At 45.8% G+C, this 23,513-nt stretch overlaps 1 protein-coding gene across 10 annotated transcripts in view; it reads right to left on the bottom strand.

Annotated features, from left to right (window-relative positions):
- DNAH9 (dynein axonemal heavy chain 9) overlaps window positions 1-23,513 on the bottom strand; it is a 321,249-nt gene that overhangs the window by 119,390 nt on the left and 178,346 nt on the right. For all 10 annotated transcript variants that reach the window (XR_002337370.1, XR_002337369.1, XM_021067888.1 and 7 more), the window contains exons 43-45: window positions 21,923-22,122; window positions 14,267-14,429; window positions 12,230-12,353 (exon numbers count right to left, since the gene is read on the bottom strand). Coding sequence is in view for 8 of the 10 variants with exons in the window: in XM_021067888.1 (XP_020923547.1) it covers window positions 12,230-12,353; window positions 14,267-14,429; window positions 21,923-22,122 (487 nt within the window). In the remaining 2 variants the exon portion in view is untranslated. The remainder of the gene's footprint in view (window positions 1-12,229; window positions 12,354-14,266; window positions 14,430-21,922; window positions 22,123-23,513) is intronic.

Below are 23,513 nucleotides of genomic sequence, written 5' to 3'. Positions count from 1 at the left end.
ATCACCTATATATGGAATCTTAAAAAAAATAGTCTAACTCATAGAAGCAAAGCTGAGGGGTGGAAGAAATAGGGAGAGGTTGGTAAAAAGATTCACACTTATAAGATGAATAAGGTCTGAGGATCTAAAGTATAACATGGTGACTATAAAGAGAGTAGAACGAAAATGTTCTCACACACACACAAAAGGGGAAGGGAAGGCAGGAAGAAAATACATGCTTAACTTAGATTATAGTTAAGTGGCTAATCTTAATCTGTAAATAAACTGCAAAAAAGGAAAAGGTTAATAATTCAATAGTAAGATGGGGTGAAGGATATGAAAAGAGAATTCACAGTACAGGAAATATATCTGCTTCTTAAATGAAGAACAAATGCTTTACCTCACTTGCAATAACAGAAATGTACATCAAAAGTATGTTTACTTACTTTTTTGGGGGGGGGTCTTTTTTTTGTCTTTTTCCAGGGCCGTACCCACGGCATATGGAGGTTCCCAGGATAGGGGTCTAATCAAAGCTGTAGTCGCCAGCCTACACCAGAACCACAGCAACGGAGGATCCGAGCAACGTCTGTGACCTACACCACAGCTCACGGAAATGCCAGATCCTTAACCCACTGAGTGAGGCCAGGGATCGAACCCGCAACCTCATGGTTCCTAGTCGAATTCATTAACCACTGAGCCACGACGGGAACTCCTACTTACTTTTTTATTTGTGTAAATCAGATTGGCAAACGCTGGAAGAGAAACTCAATTTCACTCATGTAAAAGAAGTGTTTTTGTTTTGTTTTGTTTTGCTGTGCCCACAGCATATGGAAATTCCCAGACCAGATACTGAGCTGAGCCACTGCAGTGACAACACTGGATCCTTAACCCGCTGTGCTGCAAGAGAACTCCAGAATTGTACTCTAAAGCTATGCCTAATTGTTGTTTTTTTACCAGTCTAGTAAAATTTTGAAAGTTAGATAAACTAGTATATTAATGAGGCAGTATATAATGGATGTTTTTTTCAAAATCCAAACTAAATGTATAAAAATAAATATATGATGACCAATTAGAGTTTATCCTAGAAATGCAAGGATGGTTAAATATTAGAAAAATCTATGAGAATCATTCACTACATTCATAGATTTTAAAAAGTAAAACAATATGACCATCAAGTAGTTGCACAAAATTTTTGAAAATTTAGTTTGTTAGCAAACTAGAAATAAATGAGATTTCTCTTCACCAGATAACAGATATCTACTGGAGACCAAAAGCAAACATCATAAGTATCTACTGGTGAAATACAAAATATTCTCTTCGAATCAGGAATAAGACAAGGCAATGACTCCTGTTAATGTTTTCTTTTCAGCATTAAACAGAGGGTCCTAGACTGTGCTAAATGTCAAGGAAAAGAAATAAAGTTTATATGGATAGGTAAGAAAATAGGAGTTCCCGTCGTGGCACAGTGGTTAACGAATCCGACTAGGAACCATAAGGTTGCGGGTTCGATCCCTGGCCTTGCTCAGTAGGTTAAGGATCCGGCGTTGCCGTGAGCTGTGGTGTAGGTTGCAGATGCAACTCGGATCCCGCGTTGCTGTGGCTCTGGTGCAGGCCGGTGGCTACGGCTCCGATTAGACCCCTAGCCTGGGAATCTCCATGTGCCGCGGAAGCGGCCCTGGAAAAGGCAAAAAAAAAAAGACCAAAAAAAAAAAAAAAAAAAAAAGAAAGCTATTATTGTCAAAATCTAATTTTCCACACAGATACAAAATCAATATTGGAAATAAAATGACACTTCTGTACTTTGGCCAAAAATAAGGTTATTTTAAAAGTTCTTCAGGTAGTTCCCACTGTGGCTCAGCAGAAATGAACCCGACTAGTATCCATGAGGATGAAGGTTTGATCCCTGGCCCCGCTCAGTGGGTTAAGGATCCAGCATTGCTGTGAGCTGTGGTGTAGGTCACAGATGAGCTTGGATCTGGCGTTGCTGTGGCTGTGGTGTAGGCTGGCAGCTACAGCTCTGATTCGACCCCTAGCCCGGGAACTTCCATATGCTGCATCTGTGGCCCTAAAGGAAAAAAGTTATTTTAGAATACAATCAAAAACGATAAGACAGGCAGTAATAAGTGTATTAAAAATGTGTAAGACCTTGGTATAAAAATGATAATGTACTACTGAAGGTCATATATAAAACACAAAATAAATGGAGGGAAATATTGTGTCTGTGGGTCGATGACTCAGTATTATCAGTATCACAAAGATGCAATTCCCCCCACCAAAAAAAAAAAAAAAAATCCAATGTTTTTTTTTTTTTAATTCTGACAATCATATCCTAAAATTTATATGGAAGAGCAAACGGTAAAGAATGGCTACGATAATTGCAAAGAACAGGAAGGAGGGATTTGTCCTATCAGAAATCATCTCCTTATCAAGCTATGCTAGTTAAAACAGTGCAAAATTGGTACTTGGGCAAACAAATAGAACAGTGAGTGAAACACCTAGAAACAGACCAAGATATAACAGGAAATTCATATTAAAAATCAGTGTATTGACAAGGGATGGACAAATCAATAAGTGATGTTAGGATAATTCAATACTAATATCAAAGAATAAAAGTAGGAGTTCTCCGGCCCGGTGGTTAAGGCTCTGGTATTGTCACTGGTGTGGCTAGGGTCTCAGCTGTGGCTCAGGGTTTTGTTTGTTTGTTTTTTGGTCTTTTAGGGCCACACCCATGGCATATGGAGGTTCCCAGGTTAAGGGTCCAATCAGAACTGTAGCCACCGGCCTTCACCAGAGCTACAGCAATGGGGGATCCAAGCCACGTCTGCGACCTGCACCACAGCTCATGGCCATGCCGGATCCTTAATCCACGGAGCACAAGGCCAGGGATCGAACCTGCGTCCTCATAGATGCTAGCTGGGTTCACTAACCACTGAACCACAACAGGAACTCCATGTGGCTGAGGTTTGATCCCTGGCCCGGGAACTTGCCCACGCCATGGGCCTGGCCAAAAAAAAAAACTAGAACAGTACACAAAAATACATTCCAGGTGGATTAAGAACATGAATACGAAACAGCAGTAGTTTAAGGATAAAAGACAAAAGATTATTTTTATGGTGTTGGATAGGACACAATTTCTGAAACAAAGCACAAAAAGCACAAAATATAAAAAGACTATATTTTGCAACGTTTAAACTAAATCAGCATGACAAAAGTCAGATACGGACTTCAAATAGACATTTACAACCCATATAATGAACAAAGGGTCAGATCCAGAAGATACAAACAACTCTCACAAATCCATAAGAAGAAGAAAGAACCAAAGAACAAAAAGGCAAACTATATTAGAAGGCAATTAACGTAAGATGAATAGCCAATCAACACTTGAAAAGACGCTCCAGTGTCACAAGTTAAGAAGGAAAAGGACAAAAATGAGATGCCATTTCACACCCATTCGCAAAAATGAAATCAAACCAAATGTTGGAGAGGTTAGGAGGAAAGAGGTATTCATGCAGAAAGTAAATCTGTACAAATACTCTGGAGGACAACTGACTTTTTTGGGGAAGGTCGAAGAGCATATACTAGACGATTTAGTAATGCAGTTTGGGGCACCTGGGGTAAAGAAACTGTTGTGCAGGCACGCCAGAAGTTTCTATTTTGCAACATTTGTTTGTAACTGCGTGGGTGTTTTTTTAATTGCTTTTTGTATCCCAGCATATTTTTTAAAAAGATACAGAGAAACATAAAGGGGAAAAGTAAATATGGGTGACGAGACTGTGAAGACTGTGAGGGAGGGTCAGAAATTGAAAGGCGGGATAGAATAAGCTAAAGTCTGAATTAAGAACCAGGCGATGATGGGCTCCAAGCTCACAAGGTAGAGTTGGCCTTGGAAAGGAGGAACAGAGAATTGGAGGAGAGGAGACAACCACAGAGAAATGGAGACAGATTGGGTGTTGTGAGGCTGATACTGAATTACATGAGGTTTTCTCCATGAGAGAAATGAGCTGGAAGGAAGTATTTGGAAACATTGGCCGGGAGGTAAAGATAAATGTGCTTCACTCCAGGATATTCTATGGCTATCAGAAAAGCTCTTTCCTATTTTCAGAACAAGGTTTTAGGTAGTTACTGAAGCAATGTGGACCCGAAATCATATACAGCTCTCCTCTGAAGTCTCTGCACCCACAGGTTTCTTGTTTCCTCCATAACCAATGCAGAAATGAAATAGCATCATAGAAGTGTTAGAGACGGAAGGTACCTTTACTCGGCTGAGGTCCTCCAAGATGGGTGGTTTGGCAAGTGGGTACTGTACTGTACTGATCTGAGGGATGGGAATTACGACCCTACCAACAACGAAGCCGCTGCAGTTCCTTGAACTACGGTATCTGGAGAAAATCCATGCCAACTTTCCAACAAACGTCTGACGTCCATAGTTTGACAACACTAATGCAGCCAGGAGTTGGGTAAGAGTTTTATACTAATTAAACTTAATCAATTAAGTGGTCAAAATGAAAAAAAAATGCATTATCATGAAAACCATCATTTCCTTTCTTCCCTTAATTGGACAAACTTGATTTAATTTCCATGCTTTAAGATATTCCATAGCATGCATATAAAACACTGGGTGCTATAACTTGTCAAAATCAAGGTCTTACTAATGGAATAACCCATTTCAGCCTTATTTGATAAAAACAGAGGTCAGAGGAAACTGCTGGAAAAGTGAAATGATATTTAGCATGTGCTGGGAGTTCAGGAGTTCAGGAAAGTTTTAGAGAGAAATATTCAAATGGAACTGATGTGAGCCATACTCATTCTTATGGAGCTGACTGCCTGTAGTGTCCGATTTCCTTTCTCCATCATCTGTCAGATAATCTACATTTTCTCATCTCTATGGTAGAGCCCTCCAGTGAGAACTGGTACCCCCTTTGGTCTTAGAACATTTCTAATAAGAGAGTCTACATTCTTCACCCTTTCTATATTATTTGAAATAGGTAGGATTTGTGTCCTTTAGTGTTTTACGTATAACATGCTGGATATTGAGGAGGCAAACTATGATCTATAGGCCAAATCTGGCCCTCTGCGTCCACCTGCAAGCTGAACACGGTCTTTGCAACTTTTAATGGTTGAAAAAACTAAAATCATAATATTTAATGACATGTAAAAATTACATGACATTCAAATGTTATTGTCTATAAATAAAGTTTTATTGGGCGCAGCCACACTCATTCATTTAGATATTATCCGTGGCTATTTTCCCAATACAATGTAAGAGCTGAGTAGCTGTAACAGAGACTGTATGGCCTGCAAAGCTGAAAATACTTACCTTCTGACCCTTTACAGAAAAAGTGTGCTCCACACCCTCTCCAGCATTTGTTATTTGTTGACTTGTTAATGATGGCCATTTTTGTCCTTCACTATTGGTGGGCATGTAAATTGGTACACGCACTATGGAAAAGAGTATGGAGGTACCTCAGAAAACTACACAGAGAACTACATATGATCCAGCAATCCCACTCCAAGGCATATATCTGGACAAAACATTCATTCAAGAAGATACATGCACCCCTATGTTCATCACAGCATGATTCACAACAGCCAAGATGTGGAGACAACCTAAACGTCCATCAACAGCTGAATGGAGGAAGAAGACGTGGTACATATATACAAGGACTGCTATTCAGCCATAAAACTGACAAAATGATGCCATCTACAGCAATGTAGATACAACTCGAGATTCTCGCACCAAGTGAAGTAAGTCAGAAATAGAAAGACAAACACTATATGATATCTCTTAAATGTGGAATCTAAAACATGGCACAAACGATCCTACCTACAAAACAGAAACAGATCATGGACATGGAGAGGAGACTTGTGGTTGCCAGAGGGCATGGATGGGGAGTTTTCGGTTAGTAGATGCAAACTATTACATCTGGAATGGATCAGCAATGGAGCCCTCCTGTACAGCAGAGGCAACTAGGTCCAATCTCTTGGGTTAGAACACGATGGAAGATAGTATGAAAAAAAAAAAGAATGTACATGCATGTATGACTGGATCACGTTGGTGTACAACAGAAATTGAAGGAACATTATAAATCAACTATAATAATTTTTTTTTAAAAAAAAAAGAAAGAAAAAGTGAGCTGACTTTGGTTTCTGTGATACCTTTAAGTGCCCAGATATTGAAGATACCCAGGCCTTTTAGAGCCTTTTTTCATATTCTTACGATGGTGGTATTTGTCACACGAGTCCCAAGAACCTTTAAAAAGATCACCAGATGGAATGGAGCACCTCTGAATTGGGAGCAAAGTTTGCCTTTTCAGGTTTGTTCCTCCAATTTCTCCTGACAACACTGCTGTCACTTATTGTGCGATGTAGGTAGCCATGCTGAAAGCAGGAGACTGAACTGCCAGAGGGGATTTTGCGAGTGAACAGAGGCAGAGGCTATTTAAATATTTGAAAAGTTTCCTCCTGAGACCTAAAGTTGAGAAACCCAATTTCTGCCTCCGAGTGTGGAAAGGCTTCATGCAGTCAGTAACATGTCCTGATAGTTTGCAAGTCAGACTAATCGTCATCTCCTCTGTGAAGTCGGGGGCTCTCAGAGGCCACCGCTGCTTTTCGGGGAGGAGACCCTGATGTTTTAAGATGGTTCAGTGGGCTGGAGCTTGGCGATCAAAACGGTGAAACTGAGGGTTATTCTCCAAGAACCAGCTAAGCTTCACACTGGCTTATGGGCTTTGATCCCACCTAGGAATAACATTTTTCAAAAACACTTCCGTGGTCTCAAGGTAGAACAAGCAGGGAGTGTGGTGGTGATCTCAGCACTCCTGACCCTTTCTCTGCATGGCTGGAAACTTCCTCAAAGCACATGTCCCAGAGAAATATCTCATCTGTAAGATGGCACATCGTTCTCGTGATATTACACACCTTAGTTCAACAAATACCCCTGAAAGCTAATTATGGGCCAGGAGATGCGTTTGGTGCTGATGATATAAATAAATGATGACAATAAGCAACGCAGTCTTTATGGAAGGTTGTAATTATATCAGGGTTATTTTATTTCCTAAGCTGGGTAGGAGGTGTTTAATCCTTATCTTTAGTATCACTGGATTATTTCATTAAAACAATTAACAAAAAACAGGCCATATGGTCTTTTCCTTTCATAAGCCAATAATGCTGTCTTAGTCCAGTGGCAGTGGGTGCAACCACGGAGTTCGAGAGAAACAGAGGAATGTGTCTCATTCCTCCCCAGGTGACAGTGGATTAGCAAAGATTTCCCAGAGAGATGACACCCAAGGTAAGTCCTGTAAATTAGAAGACTGGGTAAAGGTTAATCCAGACAAATAAGGAGAAGGGCATGAGGTTCAAAAGGAAGAGTGTGAGCAGTCGGCAAATAGTACAAGGTGTTATCTCAAGGACACTGGCCTCACTCGATCATAATGGGGAAGATGACCTAGTGAAGACAGGAAGAAACAGGTCAAAGACAGTTTTTGTTTTTTTCTCTTCCCTGTACAGAAGAGCTTATCCTGTGTTCAATTAGGAACCAATGAAGGAATGAAAGTTTAAGTAGACCCTTTTGGAAGCAGTGAGGAGAATGGATTGGAGAGGGGGATTCCCTGAGAGGTCAAGAGATGAGTTAAGAAGTATCTGCATTTGTTGAATCAAAAAAAAAAAAAAAAAGAAAGAAAGAAAGAAAAGATCAGTGGTAGCCACGACAGAGGAGATTATAGTTAAGGGGTAAAACTGGTGGCAACTTTAGCTTTTGGATACAGGTCACGAGGGAGAGATTAGCAATGCAGGAGAACGCACAGAGACATCGTCTCAATTTGTATGAGAATTTAGTACCCTGCGAAGAAAAGAAACCTGATCGCTCAAGCATCTTTTTGCATTACCCTTTGGGCATTTCTGTTTGCAGTTGGAACCAGTCAGGGGCTGGTTTAAATTTCCATGGTCTATGGTTAGGGAACACATCTGGTGAACAGAGCCACTGAGACCACAAAGTATGCTTAGGAGACCTGGTATATGCTTGACGGCCTCTCTTTTGCCGCACACTTTTTTTTTTTCTTCTCCCTTTCAGGGAAATTGGGCTAGAATACAACTTGTGTAAAGCACAGATGGCCCATTAGGAAATCCAGTTCCAGGTGCTCCTGGGAGAAGAACAATTCAATGCCAAGACTTTTACAAATATTTCCAGACTCCACATTCTCATGGGATGTGTGCAGATCACTAACACGTCAGTTCTGGATCACATCCTAAAGCACCTGGAAGATGAGGTGATCTTTTTCAGTTCTGTATACCAAGAGGAGATTTGGCCCAAGTATAAAAAGGACAGTCTGCTTCAGAGATGGAGACGCATATGACTTTACAAGAGAGGGGACTCAATCGGCTATTCCAATAGACCACACGGAGGCTGCATGATACTCGTGTTGAGCACAGCACCTTATGCCTGGAACATGGAAGCTTAATGAATGGCTCTGAATATAGAAATAGATGCAAAGTGATCTAGTCTGGGCCAGGGAAGAGAAATATTAATTTTGGAGTGAACAGTTAAGCCTTTGGAAAGGAAAAAGGGAAATCCCAATATCAGATCTCCAAGTGAAATGAAGTATGAAATCTGGCAGAGTAAGGAGAGGAAAGGACAGCAGACATGGAGAAGACTAGACCTGCTTAGCTGGACTGCAGTAACATGGGCTTTCTGGAATGCTGGAAACCTGGATGCAGGTGTGCTGAAACACAAAGTCAGGAAAAATTTTATTTTCTCCCTTTAGATTAGGGCGGGGCCTTGCTTATGCTGATTTTGGTTCAGGGATCAAGAAACAACAAATTTTTTAAAGAATTGTTTCAGTAACTGGGTTTGATGGCCAATGTACATTCTTCAGGAATTATTACACAGGGCTACACGGACATATCAGGAATTGAACTCTTCAGATTCAGCAAGGGCCAACATGTCATGCATAGTTTCACCAGCAGCTTCATGACACCCCTTAAGGACTCTGGCAGCCAAAGAGAGTGACCAAAAGACATGCTTCATCCATTCGGATCTGGGTGGCCACCCTGCTTCTTACACCATTATGTAGCTTTTGCTAATTGAATTGGAAATTTAATTTAATTTTTAACTTTGGGTGTAGGGTTTCTTACTATCAGTCTGTAACCAACCTGAGGTGCAAATGGCATAAGGATGGGTTCCGAAATTTTGGCGGTAGTGTCAGAAGTGGGATTTCTGCACTGAATTACCAGCACAGTTTGATCTTGAAAAGGGTGTCAGAAAATGAAACACTGAACTAAAGAAGCATGGGAGGAAGCCTGGGAGCCTATGGTGTGAGAGCATTAGATCATAAAAAAGATGTTTTGGGGAGAAGGTTGAATCAGAGGGATTCATTCACTGTGTCTTTACTGCTAACCTAACAGGATTTGTAGATACTAGAGAGGGATGAGCTAATGGGCCCAATGTATAGTTTTCCTAGTTATTACTGTATTACCCAAGAATGGAGTGACTGCACAACCCCACAAAACTGAAAAACTAAGGGGAGAGAGAGGTTCTGAGGAATCTCTGTAGCTCTGCCTGAACCAGCAGTCCGTTAATTTCTAGCCAGAAATGATCTGACAGGGAAAATTAGAATTCAGACATGCTCAATTCCCCCTGTCAAAATGGTTAAGAAAAAAGAGAGGAAGACTAGAAAAGTATTACTTGTAATTGTATCTCCACTTTATCATGTGTACATAAATCCTGGTTTGTATAGAAGACTTGAAATTCCATGACTTTGGAGCAAGTTGATTGCATTAAGTTTTCACTGGGCAGGGCTTCAGAAATTCATTTGAACTTGAAAAAAGTTGTCTCCCAAATGAAGAATTAAAAATACTTAATTGAGGAATAAAATTTCAATTGGTAAAGTGTAACATCTTCTGTGTCTCAGACATTATTTTAGAGAAGGTGACCTGGCTGGATTGGAGCCAAATGAGATCCAGAGTGAGGCTGGCAACATGCCTGGCATCTGCAAAGCTTTAAGTCTTTGGAAGCACAATTCTACCTTTTTTGATTGTTTTAGAAATTAGACTGTAGGGCACAGCTTCAGGGCAGGAGAGCAGGTGGATCTGTCTCTCATTTTTTGGTAAAACAATAAAGAGCTGAGGCAGTGTTGTAGGTGAAATACTCTTGTGGAAGGTAGAGGGATGTTACAGAGACAGTATTTAAGAGAAAGACACTGGGAGTTCCTGTTGTGGCGCAGTGGTTAACGAATCCGACTAGGAACCATGAGGTTGCGGGTTCCGTCCCTGCCCTTGCTCAGTGGGTTAAGGATGTGGTGTTGCCGTGAGCTGTGGTGTAGGTCGCAGACGCGGCTCGGATCCCCGTGTTGCTGTGGCTCTTGCGTAGGCCGGTGGCTACAGCTCTGATTAGACCCCTAGCCTGGAAACCTCCACATGCCGCAGGAGTGGCCCAAGAAATGGCAAAAAGACAAAAAAAAAAAAAAAAAAAAAAAGGCAGAGAGAAAGACACTGTATAAGATCGGAGGAGAAAAGGTCTGAGAGTTAGCAGGAGAACTCCTGGATATAAAATGGGCTTACATAGGGCAGGATGGGAAAGCAATGAGGGGGTGGAAGCAGCGGCATGGTTGGAGCCAGCACAGTAAGGAAACTTGAACTCTAGTCCGCATCAGAAAGAGGCCAATGGCGGCTCGCAGAGACTGCTGGTGCACGTCTGGACCAGGGAGCAGTGGCTCTTCATGGAAGTGATGGTAAAACTGCCTGGGGTACCAGAGCACAGAATCTGAAGCAATTCTGAAGCACTGAAGTTCCTAGGGCTTGTGTGGGAGGAGCCATCCTGAAATACATTATATGACATGGAATAGGCTATGGAGACACGTAGTGTGATCCTGGTCCTTGGACTTGATAAAGTAAAAAGTATTTAGTCAGAGAGGTGGACTGTGAAGAAGGAGCTTTCTGAAATGCTGGAAATCTGGAGGCAGAAATTTTGTTCAGAACATCTGTGCACTGACTGTTTTATTAGTCCAGATGAAGAGGTAGTTTTGTGGATGCTAAATTTGGATTGAGTCAAGAAATCATATTTTCCTTTTATTTACTATAAATGTAAGTACATACACGCACTCCAAACTTCTGAAAACATGTAATTTATATATGTATATATTATATTGTCTTATCTTTGAGCCTTAGGAACTTATCTTCTGGAGTATATGTATTTATGTATATCTTGTATATATTTATATATATACATGCATATACATATATATGTATACATAAACTTTTTCTAGAATGGTTGATGTAAGTTCTGAATCCCTAATAAATAAGGACAGCAAAATATCAAGAACTGAACTTTCATTTGGTACAACATTGTAAATCAATTACACTTTAATAAAAAATGTAGTAAGAACTGAAAAAAAAAAAAAGAATTGAACTTCCTGCTGCAGTCCTATCTTGCACTGATAATGTCACAGGCATTGTCAAATTCTTTCTAATCTAAGAAAAACATTTTACATTTGTTCCTGCTTCTACTTTGCTTCCATTAAGTTCTGAATCCTTGATTAATTAGATTGGCAACTTAATCTTGCCCTATTGTGTAAGTTTTGTGTCTGCAGGTTCTCTGTGTGCATCTTGCTGCTAAGGCCTGACGGACCTGAAATGCTGCACACATTCTAGTTTCTTTCTGTCTCGGGTGTGGGGAGGGAACAGCACCTTCTCTCCGGACTCAGCAGGTCAACAGGCCCTAACCTGCTCTTTTTCCTGTTTTCATATCTAGTCCCACTAAGAAAGTCCCATGATTACTGTCTGTTTTCGAAAAGGAAGGAGAATAAAAGACAGCAGGCCTAGCGGCAATCCTAGAAAGGACCTTGTCAGTTCTTCCTCTTTTTTTTTTTTTTTTTTTTTCTGCTTTTTTCGGGCGGGCACTCGCAGCATATGGAAGTTCCCGACTAGGTGTCAGACTGGAGCTACAATTGCTGGCCTAGGCCACAGCCACAGCAGGGTGGGATCCGAGCTGCATCTGCAACCTACATCATAGCTCACGGCCATGCTGGATCCCCCACCCACTGAGTGAAGCCAGGGATGGAACGCCACCCCGCCCCCCACCGGCCCCGCATCATCATGGATACCAGTTGGGTTTGTTCCCCCTGCCCCACGGATGGGAACTCCTCTCCCTCATTTCTATGACCTTGCTCTTCTGACCTTGAACCAAGTCTCTACCTTGGAATGACTCCAACTCCAGCAGGAATTTATTAGAGACATTCAAGTGCCAGGAGTCTCTTACCAGATGCCAAGAGGTCATTGACGAGCACAAGGAACTTCTCATCAGCCACGTGGGCGTCCGTCATGAGAAACACGGTGCTGAGATTCTTTGCCCCGGCTTTCAGGCACAAGCTGGCCAGGTCCGCCTAGAGAAACAACATCAGATCTCTGAGGAGTTACTGTCGCAGCTTGGGTCGCGGCCGTGGCATGGGTTTGATCTCTGGCCGGGGAACTTCTCTACGTCATGGGCGGGCCAAGTCAAACAACAACAACAAACAGAAAGATCTCTGAGAAGAGGGCCTTCTTGAAAAGAGACCCCCTTGCACTCTTCAGGAATGAGACCATTTTCCTGTGTGAGGGGCGGGAGGGCGGAGTGCTAGCCTGCACTCAGGATGGGAACACAGGCCGCAGTCCCAGGCCTCGATGCCAAGAGCGGTGGAGAAGTAGCATTTCACGGTGCTGACCTTCAAGTCCCACAATCCTGAACTAGCTTCTAGAGCTCCTGCTTTTCTCAAACAGGTAACAGCTCCCCCAAGGACAGAGCTGGTCTCCTGTTCGTCTGTGTTACTTACATCACCACACAAGGGAATGACCTGCCCCAGGAGGCAAGTGACGGCTCTTGGTCTTGACAGAGAGTTATATCCTTGGGGTTCCTGGCCTGGGGGATGAGTCTCTCCTGTGGTAGCAGTCCTGTGTCCTCATGAGTAGCTCCAGCAAAAGACTTGTGTTGTAAAAAACATATTGGGGAACACACACACACACACACACAAGCACCACCATATGGCAGGAAATTCATCCGTTCCAAACTGGAGGTAGATGACGTTTGGGTGCTAGGATGCCAAGCCCTGAACTTGCCCAGCTTGGTCACTCTTGGTTCTTTCGATGTACCCCCTTCCCAAAGCGCAGCCATCACGCCCTCCTTCATCTTACTCGTCTCACTCGCTCACGTGATTCAAAGTTCATTTTTGGTCAGCCTCATACATTTCCTAACAGCCGAGCTTCCTTCTTGTCCAAAAAATTCCTTTTTGAAGTTAATAGACTTCTTTTAGATCAATGGCTTTCAGCATTTACAGGATTACCTAAGACAGTGTTTCTCAGCTCTCTTTATAATTACCTGGGGGCTGCTTTCAAATGTCCTGACACCTAGCTGCTCCCCAACCCCAGACTAGTTAATTCAGGATTTCTGAGAGGTGGGATGCCGACATCAGTATTACTTGAAGAGGATTCCAGTGAACAGCCAAGGTTGAGAAGCTCTGTCTTAGATCATTCTGTAAAGGCATAATTCTCATGAGCGCCATCTTGTCTTGTCTTTTTTGGAAGCACTCCAGACTGACCTGGTCTGAACCCAGAGTGTGACCTGAGAGGCAGCCAATGGCGAGAGGCTGAGCTGGGAATCAGAGCTGCAGGGAGCATCATCAGCAGTTGAGATGATGGAGAGGGGTGGGCAGGTCTGGCTCAGTGCTGGCTGGCATTCTCCCAGGGACAGCAAGAGCAGCCTCTGGATGGAAATTACATCATGACTCCCCTCCAGGCCTCTGCTGTGGCCATGGATCAGAGGGAGAGGGATGGGCAAAGTGGCCTCCGAAGGTTCTTACGGAATGCCTTTCTCCACTTTCCAGGGTGTGCACTGTGGCTCCCAAGTGCCTAAAGTCTCCAACCTGGAAATGCCACTGAAGATCCTAGCAGCTGGTGGTTACTAACTCATCTTTTAAAATGTGAATTTCTTATGAAACGGGCAAACAACTGTCAGAATTCCTCCCGTGTGCTAGGGCTGCTGGAGAGCTGTGCGCTGAATTTGGTGTAGGTGTGCTTCTGATATGGGCAGAGACTAAGGCTCCACAGGTGCAACTAAAGCAGCTGAGTTCTCGGGAATGCAGACCTTGGGAAGGATCTAATGAGAAAGGGACCCTCCCATCACCAGCGGGGAGTCTAAGAAGATGGACAATTAAGGGGCAGGTCTGGGCGGCGGGGGGGATGAAGAGCTAAGGAGGGTAACAGGGAGTTGTGGGCAGCTGGGGAGAGGCTGGGCCTCCTCCATGCAGCCCCCCGGCCCTCCTACCTTGAAGTCAGGGATCTGGTAGCCCTTCCGCAGCGTGATCTGGAATACGTCCATGGAGCCGATGAAAGCTGCAAGTCGTGTCAAGCTCTGCTTGCCGCTCCCCCCAACACCAACCAGCAGAGCATTGCCCCGAGGGGACTCCAAGATGCGACTGATGTGGCAGCTAGAGGGGAAGCAGAGGCACGGGGCTTTGATCAGACTTCTCCCTGGGAGGAGCATGCGTGATGGTGAGAACTGGAACCCTCCTTGCAGGCACATCAGGGGCTGAGCTGTGGGGAAATGGAGTTAAACTGTCCCCAAACCTGGCCTCGCCTCTTGCCCGAGTGGATTCAAGTTGCCTTGTTCTGCTTTAAGCCAAAGCCTCTGGTGGAGCAGTGGCGGAGGAGGAGCCCGGCACCGGCCAGGGTCAGGGGGGCGTGCGATGGTGACGGGAGGGCCCAGGCTTACCCTCGGGCTCCTCCCCAGCCAACCCTGACCTGCCCCGACCTATTTCTGCTTTTAGGCAGGAAAGGGAGGCAGGAAACAGAGAAAAGGAGAAAGCATACAATTAAAAACAGAAACAAACTGAGGGAAGACGAGAGGACAAGCAGGAACACAACAGGAAAGAAGGAGCAAAACTAAAGTCAGCAGAACAAGGGCCCCGATGGAGCTCTTCTCTCGCCCCCTCCGTCCTCCCTGGGCGTTGATGCCCTTGTGACGAATAGCTGCGGACTCTCACTGTCGCCCCGCAAGACACCTGCCTCCCTGGTTTCTGGATTCTTCACGTTGTAGCTTCCCGCCCCAACAAGGGGGAAATACTCCCAGGCCCTGGGCTTGGACCGGGCCTGCCGTCCAGAGGGACTGGGGAGCCTGCCCCCTGCAGGCCTTCCTCAGAGGCCGCTCTTCCACCAGGCTGCTCACAGCCTCTCCTCCAGGGTCCACCCCCATCCTCGCTCTTCCTCCCTCAGCACTACGTACACGGCTCCCGGAAGGCACCTACCTTCTTTCTACACGTAACTCCTAGTTCCTTTTTTTCACCTTAAAAACAGTAACTAGTCATCACAAAACGCATAAAATACAGAAAAAACAATTCTACTATCTAGCAATAAACACTACCGACAATAATTATATGTCCTTCTGGATTTGTTCTAGTATCTGACTACATGAGTATATATTTATGTGTATATACATTATTACATCTGAAAACTCAATCCTGAATATTTTCAAAAATGGGTCCCATGACATACTGAACATAGGGTTTTGAAACCGCTTTTTTTCCCCTTTAATTCCTTTCTTTTTTTTTTTTTTTTTTTTGGCTGTGCCTATGGAATGTGGAAGCTCCAGAGCCAGGGACTGACCCCGGGAGCTGTGACCTGAGCTGCAGCAGTGCCACTACTGGATCCTTAACCAGCTGCACCACAAGAGGACTCCTGAAGCTACTTTTTCATTCAGCAGTATACTTTGGTTATTTCCACACGCCACTGAGTGATCCGCTAGAGCATGCTGTGGGTGGCGGGAAAATATTCCACCGCACAGAGTAAGTTCCGTGTCTGTGACAGCCTACTCTTGGACATTTAGGTTGTTTCCAACATTGTCTAGCTATCAACAATGCCACAGAAATATTCTGAGTGTACATCTCTAATTGCGTCCACAGGACAGGTCCCCAGGATGACCATTTTCATGGCTTTTGGCACATGCTGAAAAACTACACCCCCCTCCCCGGACGGTGGCACCAATTTGTCCTCTTCTTGGGTGGAACTGATCAGAAGTTGGCTCTCTTATACTGGAGGATGAAGCGGTGTTAGACTGTGTTGGCTGAATCAGAACGGTCGACCCACGTATTTGAGGACACACAATGTGATGATGAAGCCACTGTGGGGGGCTCGTGTGCCACCAAATTTAAGTTATCACATTTTATTCCCCTAAACGTTCAGGAGTTATTTACTGGCCTACTTTTAATTCTGTTTATGATTTCCCTTTTCATTTCCAACTTTTTCATTGTGATGCAGTCATGTCAGACAGATCTCCACTTCCCTAGCTCCCTTATTAAGCCATCCTTTTAGGCATCTGCAGAGTGTGCATATTCATCTGGTTTTCTCTATAGAGCAAGCACACTGACGGTATTCAAGAAATTTTGGTTAAATCTAAGCAGAGGACCCCAGACCTTATACTCAGCATCACATCTGGGAAGAGGCAGGCACACAGAGTCATCTGCTTTGTGTCTCTGTTAGATGGTGCCTGGCTAGAGCGAAACAGAGACAAATTGCGGTGCTAAGACAGCCAGGCCTCTCTTCGGATTCAAAAAAAGGGGGGCAGGAATGAATTAATGGAGGAGAGAGGCAGGCATGGGGAGACGTCCAAGTGGGTTCCGTGGGCCGCACGACACCCAGCTCTATTCTGCGAGGCCTGAGCTCAGCTTAGCATGGCCCACGCTATTCAGTATCTAAATGGGAATGCATCATTAGTGAAGAAGTTTCCAAAGAAGAACGGTTAAGTCTGCAACTGTCAGCATTGGACTCCAGCTGGGGATTCATTAACAACCTCTGACGAGGGCAAAGGACTCTGCATTTAAATGACAAAATTTAAAAAGAAGATCAATATTCTAAAGGATTCCTGGGCCAGAAAACCAAGGCAGTCTAAGTGAAGCCCATTACTGAGTTTCTAGGAGATTAAAAACAAAAGCTGAAGATGTACCACAGCACAGCTGGAGGAAGCTGGCTTATTGAAGACTACACACACACACACACGCACAAGAGAACCGATGAGATGTTCAAAAGAAGGGGCACAAGAGAAGTACATCTGAAGTTCCTTTTTCAGATGGAAATGTGAAGTGATTCTACGAGAAAAAGGAGGCAGAAAAATATACATGGGGTGAAAAAACAAAGAAAAGGATGGATGAGAAGATTATGCAAAAGCATGGGAAAGATCTAGTGTAAATCTCTCAGGAAAAAGCAGATGAGAATCTGCAGAAACGGTTAAGGAAGTTAGCAGGAGAACAAAATGGTGCTCTGAGGGAAAGAAAATGACCTCACAAAGACAAAGACTCTGGCACCATGGACTGCTCATTAAATGCAAAGCCCTTGACACGCAGCCTTCTTAGCCTCATTTCCCAGAGGAGAAGCTACGTGTCCTTCGCAACGCACCACAGCCAAGTGGTGGCAGAACCAGGATTTGGACTTGGGCCTGGCTCTGTCTTCAGAACCGGTGCCTGTCACCACTACCCAGAGTCCGTGACTGGGTTCGGCATGAAAGAAGCAGGAGGAGAGAACAGCAAAGCCCAGGGAAGGGGCAGAGGAATCACACAACAGAACCAGGGGCGAGATCAAGTAGCCAGACGCTAGAAAAGCCTTAGGCACCTCTACTCGCCAGCCCCCAGGGTTCCTGCCCGTGGGGGCAGGAGGTGTGACCTCCTTGAGGTGAGCCAGGCCCTCTGCCCCGCACTGTGTGCAGCGGCGCTGACGCCACGCCGTAGCTGCCAGTGCCGCTCACTGGACTGAGGTCAGAGGGGAAGGCTTCTGCTCTCCCGGCTGGAGCCCCGGGCAGGTGGGGGGGGGGGCGGAGGGAGAAGGAAGGCGTGGGGTGTGGCTGCTGTAAAGCAGACGTACATGAACTCATACACCCGGGTGCACCCCATTCTTCAGAATGATCCCCCTCAAGGCAGCTCGTTACTCCTGTTACTTTGCTGTTGCTAATGCAGCAAGGACTTCTCTTTGGAAACTATTTTCAGAGTCTGTTTAGGAGCCTCAGGAGAAAAGCCCATTTTCATTCCCTCATTTTTTCTCCCTAAAACCAGTGTTAGTTTGATCACCATGTTGGAAACCGCATCGACTGAATCACTTGCGATTCTCCGCAATTAAACTGACCCTAAAGGACAAAGACGATGACACAGGCTCTGGCAGCTCTTAAAGAGGAGGGAAAATACTCCCCGATGTCTCACCAGGCCAGTGAACAGACACCCTAAAACCCTTATTACTGCCGAGCTCCTGTGCACCGACTCCGTCCAGGTCCTGCGACTCCGCGGCGAGGGAGACAGTCCGTGTGCGCAAGGCGCTCCCACCGGGTCCAGGGAGTGAAGAAAGCACTGGGGCGGGGAGACTGAGCACACGCTCGAGCCCGAGCTGCATGAGTGGAGGCACTACTCGCCCACTTTGGGGGTGTGTGTGACATTAGGCAACTTCCCTCGTGTCTCTGGATACGTCTCCTTACTGATGATGTGGGGATAAGAGCAGACTGGACGTCAGGGCGTCTGTGAAGCCCAAGGGCACTGACGCAAGTAAAACCCTGAGCACCAGGCCCCTGGGAGGTTTATGTCCAGTGCGGCTCTTACATCTCATATCCAGGGCCGCCTCCCCACCCACCTAGCGCTGCACTCACCTCCCAGTACGCTCTAACCCCTTGCCTTTCTGTTTTCCTTCTCGTTTATTCTATATGACAGGCTAAGAATTTTTACTGGGCACCTGCTATGTTCCAGACTCTGCCCTAGTGTTGAGGATCCAGCAGTGAATAAGACAAAGACCCTACACTCACACCAACACCATCGAATCAATACATACCTGCAGGCTGGAGAGATGAATGGAAACAAAATAACAGTGTAATTAATCACAACAAATATAGTAGGGAAGTCAAATAACATAAGGTGAGGACCAGCAGTGACAACTGACTTTAGCAAGAGGTAGGTCTGTGGTGACTTTGATAAGAGTTCCTTTGTTCAAGCGGTAAGGAAAGGACCAAAGAATGGATGAGAAGTGAGAAAGTATGACAGGTAGAGACAGCCCTTTGGATGAGTTTCCTTTTGAACAGGAGCTGAGGGGTAGGAGTCAAAAGAGATATAAGAGTCAAGGAACAGTTTATTCTTTTTTGATAAATGGTAACACGGCATGTTTGTATGCTGGTGCATATGATCCAGAAATTAATGAATTGAAGATGGGGTAAAAGGGAAGAGTGAGAGAGAGAGGGAGGGAGAGTTATTGCAGAAAGGAGGAAAGGTGAGAGGAGAAGGGCTCCAGGGCACTCGTGGAGGGACTGGCCTCGGGTGGGAGCAGAGATGGTCCAGCAGCTGAAACAGTAGAGAAGGCAGGGTCTGTGGCTGGGATACAGGTGGGTACAGAGAGGATACATGGCGATGAGAGAGCTCTTCTGGCTGCTTTCATTCTCCCAGTGAAATAAGAGACGAGCTCATTAACTGGGAATAAAGAGCGGGCAGAGATGTTAGAAGCTTGAGAGAGGAGGAAAACGTGATGCAGGCATCACAGGAAGGGACCAGAGCGACCCGTCCAGGGCAGAAGAGGAGAGTTTGCAGCCCAGCGTAGGGCTTGTTTGGTATTTGTGGCTGAGCAACCGAAGCAAGCAAAAGCCAAGTCAGCAAGGTGGTGGTGTTTCTTCGCTCATGTCCTGATGCTTAGGGGCAGGTGTGGAAAAAGACAGTGAGGTTCAGCTGGGGAGGGGTTCTGTCACATGGATGCAACGACAGGAAAGTTAGGGGAGCCTGGCCTGGCCGCCGGGGTCTGTGGTGGTGGAGGAAAAGAAGACGTGCAGCGTGAAAAAGTAGGTGGTGCCGCGGAGTCAAGTCTTGATGATGTTTAAGAACATATTTATTTGTGACAATAGGGACGGACACGGAAGGCTTTGTGCCAAGTGAGATGAGACAGAGCATGGCAAATGCTGTGTGAACTTCCTTGCATGTGGAACCTAATCAAACCAAACACACAGAAGCAGAGATCAGGTTTGTGGGTGCCAGAGGTGAGGCGTGGAGAGGGAAGGAATGAGGGGTTGAAAAGTATAAGCTTCCAGTTACAAAATAAACAGGTTCTGGGGATGCAGTGTACAGTGACTGCAGTTAACACTGCTGTATCGTGTATTTGAGAGTTGCTACGAGAGGAGGTCTTAAAAGTGCTCCAAACAAGGAAGATAATTATAACGAGGTGAGGTGATGGTTGTCAACTAATCTTGTGGTAGAAATCTTATGCTGCACACCTTAGGCTGAGACAATGTTATATGTCAACTGCATCTCAGTAAAGCTGGGAAATAAAGACTAGCTGGAATAGGAATTCCCGGGAGGCACAGCATGTTAAGGATCCAGCAAGGCCACTGCTGTGGTGTGGATTTGATCCCTAGCCCAGAAACTCCCACATGCTGCGGCCATGGCAAAAACAAAAAAAAAAAAAAAAAAGAAAAAAGCTGGACTGAAAACTGGAGCAAGTTAAGTGGGGGAATAGGAGGTGCCACTGTGAGAGTGGGATGCTTGAGACTGCGATTTTGGAGGGAAGCACATAACTGGGGATAGAAGTTCTGGGGGAGGAGCAGGTGAGTGAGAGGCAGAGGTGGGATGGAAGAGAAGACCGCTGAACTGAGGAGACCGAGGGACCCCAAGACCAGGGGATGCACAGGTGCCACTGAAGAAAGGTGTGGCTGAGGAGAGGAGGCGGTCCAAGCATGAAGGCAAGCGGTCAGTGATGGGGAGCAGTGGGAGGCCGGCAGAGGACAGAGACAAGGAGAGGTGATGGCATCAAAGTCCAGGTACTCGTGCTTCAGAAGAGCTCCGGTCTGGGAAAGATAAAGGAGAAAGAGAGACACCACAGGATATCACCTGTGTGGAACCTAAAACATGACACACATGAGTCCCTCTACAGAACAGAAGCAGACCCACAGACATGGAGAACAGGCTTGCGGTTGCCAAGAGTGGGGGCGGGTGGGGAGGGATGGGGTGGGAGGCTGGGGTTACCAGACGTGAGCTACTCTACATGGAGGGAAAAAACAACACGATCCCACAGCACAGCACTGACAACTATACTCAGCGTCCTATGAGAAACCACAGTGGAAAAGAATATTGTAGAAAAGAGTATTTCCACCACCGTGGAAAAGAGCATTTTACCGAACCACTTTGCCATACTGCAGAAATGAACACAACGTGGTAAATCAACATTACTTCAACAAAAAAGGAGAAATGGCTCACACACGCTATTGGCACGGGGTGGGGGAGAAGGAGGGTCTGCACCTCTCTCTGTCCCCGGGATGCACAGAATGGGGAGGAAAGAGCAGCTTTCCTCAACTCACGGCTTCCATCACTGAGGAAGGTAGAGTGGATCTTGCTTTGGAGACGCTGGGTGCCAGGGGACAGGGGAGAGATTTTAGAGGGCGGGAGGGTGGTAAGTGTGACGCCGGCCGCGGCTGTGAAGAGCAGGGTGGGCACCGCACCGGTGTGACTATAAACTGTCCCGGGAGGCTGGTGACTGCTCTCCACGGCTCGCTTGAGAGCAGCGACACTTAAAAGGATATGTACTTTTAGAAATATGGATGCACTTAAACAAAACCTTCAATCTCATTATTTTAAAATTGGCCCTTGGATTAGTACGGGTTGGGAAAGCAGGTCCTGAGCTGCCCTGGTGCCATTTTTAATGATCTCCCATTTTCCCGCGACGTCACCATGACCAAGCCCAGGGCTGCAAAGAGCAGACAAGGAACCACGCCAGTTCCCCTGTGCCCAGCACCACGCTGCTCTGGAGAGCCCGAGGCAGAAGCTGCAGCTGCCCCTCTGCCAGCCGCTGTCTTGACCTTCGTGACAGAAGCAGCAATAGCTGCTTTCCTGGTGTTACCAAAGTGTCCTCAATTCCCAAAGGAGACCCCTGACCCTGGGAAGAGGGGGCAGCTGCAGAGAGGCGAGAAGAGAGGCCCACTTACACGTGGCGCATGGCGTCCTCGAAGAGAACCAGGTCCATCACGGTGTTGACTTCGTTGTGGTTCTCCAGGGCCTCCACCAGGGTCTGGGTCAAGCGTTCCCACGACTGCACAGGCATGTACTTGGGCTCGCCAATGCCGTGTGCAAAGTGGCAATACATGTTCAGGCTTCGGGTCTGCTGCTCCACAGTCTCTCCAAGATCCTGGTGAAGAGATACAGGGACAAAGGACCCTCCTTACTGCTGCTCAGTTCTGGCTCCACACAGAGTGGAGACACTTCATTTGCTTTTTCTCTCTGAACATGCTCTAAAGATGATCGGTGCTGCTTCCAACACTTCCCTTTTTTTGAGAAGCCCTTGAAAAGCAGAGGCTGAACATCCATTTACCACTCCAGGAAGTCAGAGACGCTGTTTGTGACTCCTTGTGGGCTGAGGATGGGGAACGGAAGGTGGGAGGTGCCCTTGCCACACGCACAGGAAGAGCCCTGTCTGAGCCGAGCGGAGGATGAGGACACGTGCTGAGGTTCCCTAAGCAGGGGCTCTTTCACCAGGGGTGGGCTCCACCATCCTTGGCCCGATGGTCTCCCCTCCCCTCCACCCATTCCAGCAGGTCTCGCTCCCCAATCCACAGCAGTGTCATAAAACGCCCTGTGCTGTTTCCTGGGAGATAACTTTGTAGGCTCAAGCCCTAAGTCTTGGTTTCTGAAAAATGTGCCACGAGCCCGCCTTAGGTGATTGATTTGTTCATGGGGATGATGATACTATTAAAACATTTACAGTAGAACTCCCTACTTGTAAAACATTTATGAATATTTGGGTTTACTGTCGGTCAACGCTTGCGCACAAGGCAAACTGTACCATGTTCAACAAATACCTAGTACAACTCGACTGACTTGTAAGACCCGGGGCCTCTGACTCCTCACTACCCATCTGTCCTTTAAGCACTGAGGAGGCAGCTCACTTCTTTTAATTTAGAATGGACCTATTTACTTATCAAACCCCAAATACTTGAGACGTCCAGAGAGAGAAAGGCTGTAGAGGAAGGAAGCCCAACGAAGAACACTTCTCTCAACGCCAGCATGCGCAACGGTCCCCACCTGCCATGCTTTTCTCCTGAGGTTCAGAGGGGAGCGATGTGCCTGAATCAGCTGCCCGAATAACAGCAGAGGCATTATCCAGAGCATGCATCACTCGGGGTTGGCCTTGGGAGCCCCTGGGGTAAGACTCATCAAACCTCCTGGAGGGAGGGAAAGTGAGGACGAGTAGCTTCCATAAGAACCAGGACTGATACTCGGTTAAAAGAAGAAATACACAGAGTTAATATAAAAGAGTTGTTACGTTTTGAGGGATGTTTCAGGACCACAGAAAACCTTTAAACTGTGCTGGCTTTGCTAGACAGGAACAACAAATGTCCAGGCATTTGGATAAGATTTAACGTGATGCAGGAGAGCCTCTCTTGCTAGTCGAGGAAAACATGTGGGAAAGTGATGTGGGAATACATTTGCCCAGTTTGAAAATGGGCTCATACACTGGGAATTGGTCCTGATGGCAGTTAATTTACAGTAATGATCTGGCAGAAGAACAGTGAAAGTGCA

Source organism: Sus scrofa, chromosome 12 (assembly GCF_000003025.6).
Source record: "Sus scrofa isolate TJ Tabasco breed Duroc chromosome 12, Sscrofa11.1, whole genome shotgun sequence".
Classification (NCBI taxonomy): domain Eukaryota; kingdom Metazoa; phylum Chordata; class Mammalia; order Artiodactyla; family Suidae; genus Sus; species Sus scrofa.
This window is presented reverse-complemented; position numbering and strand designations above follow the sequence as displayed.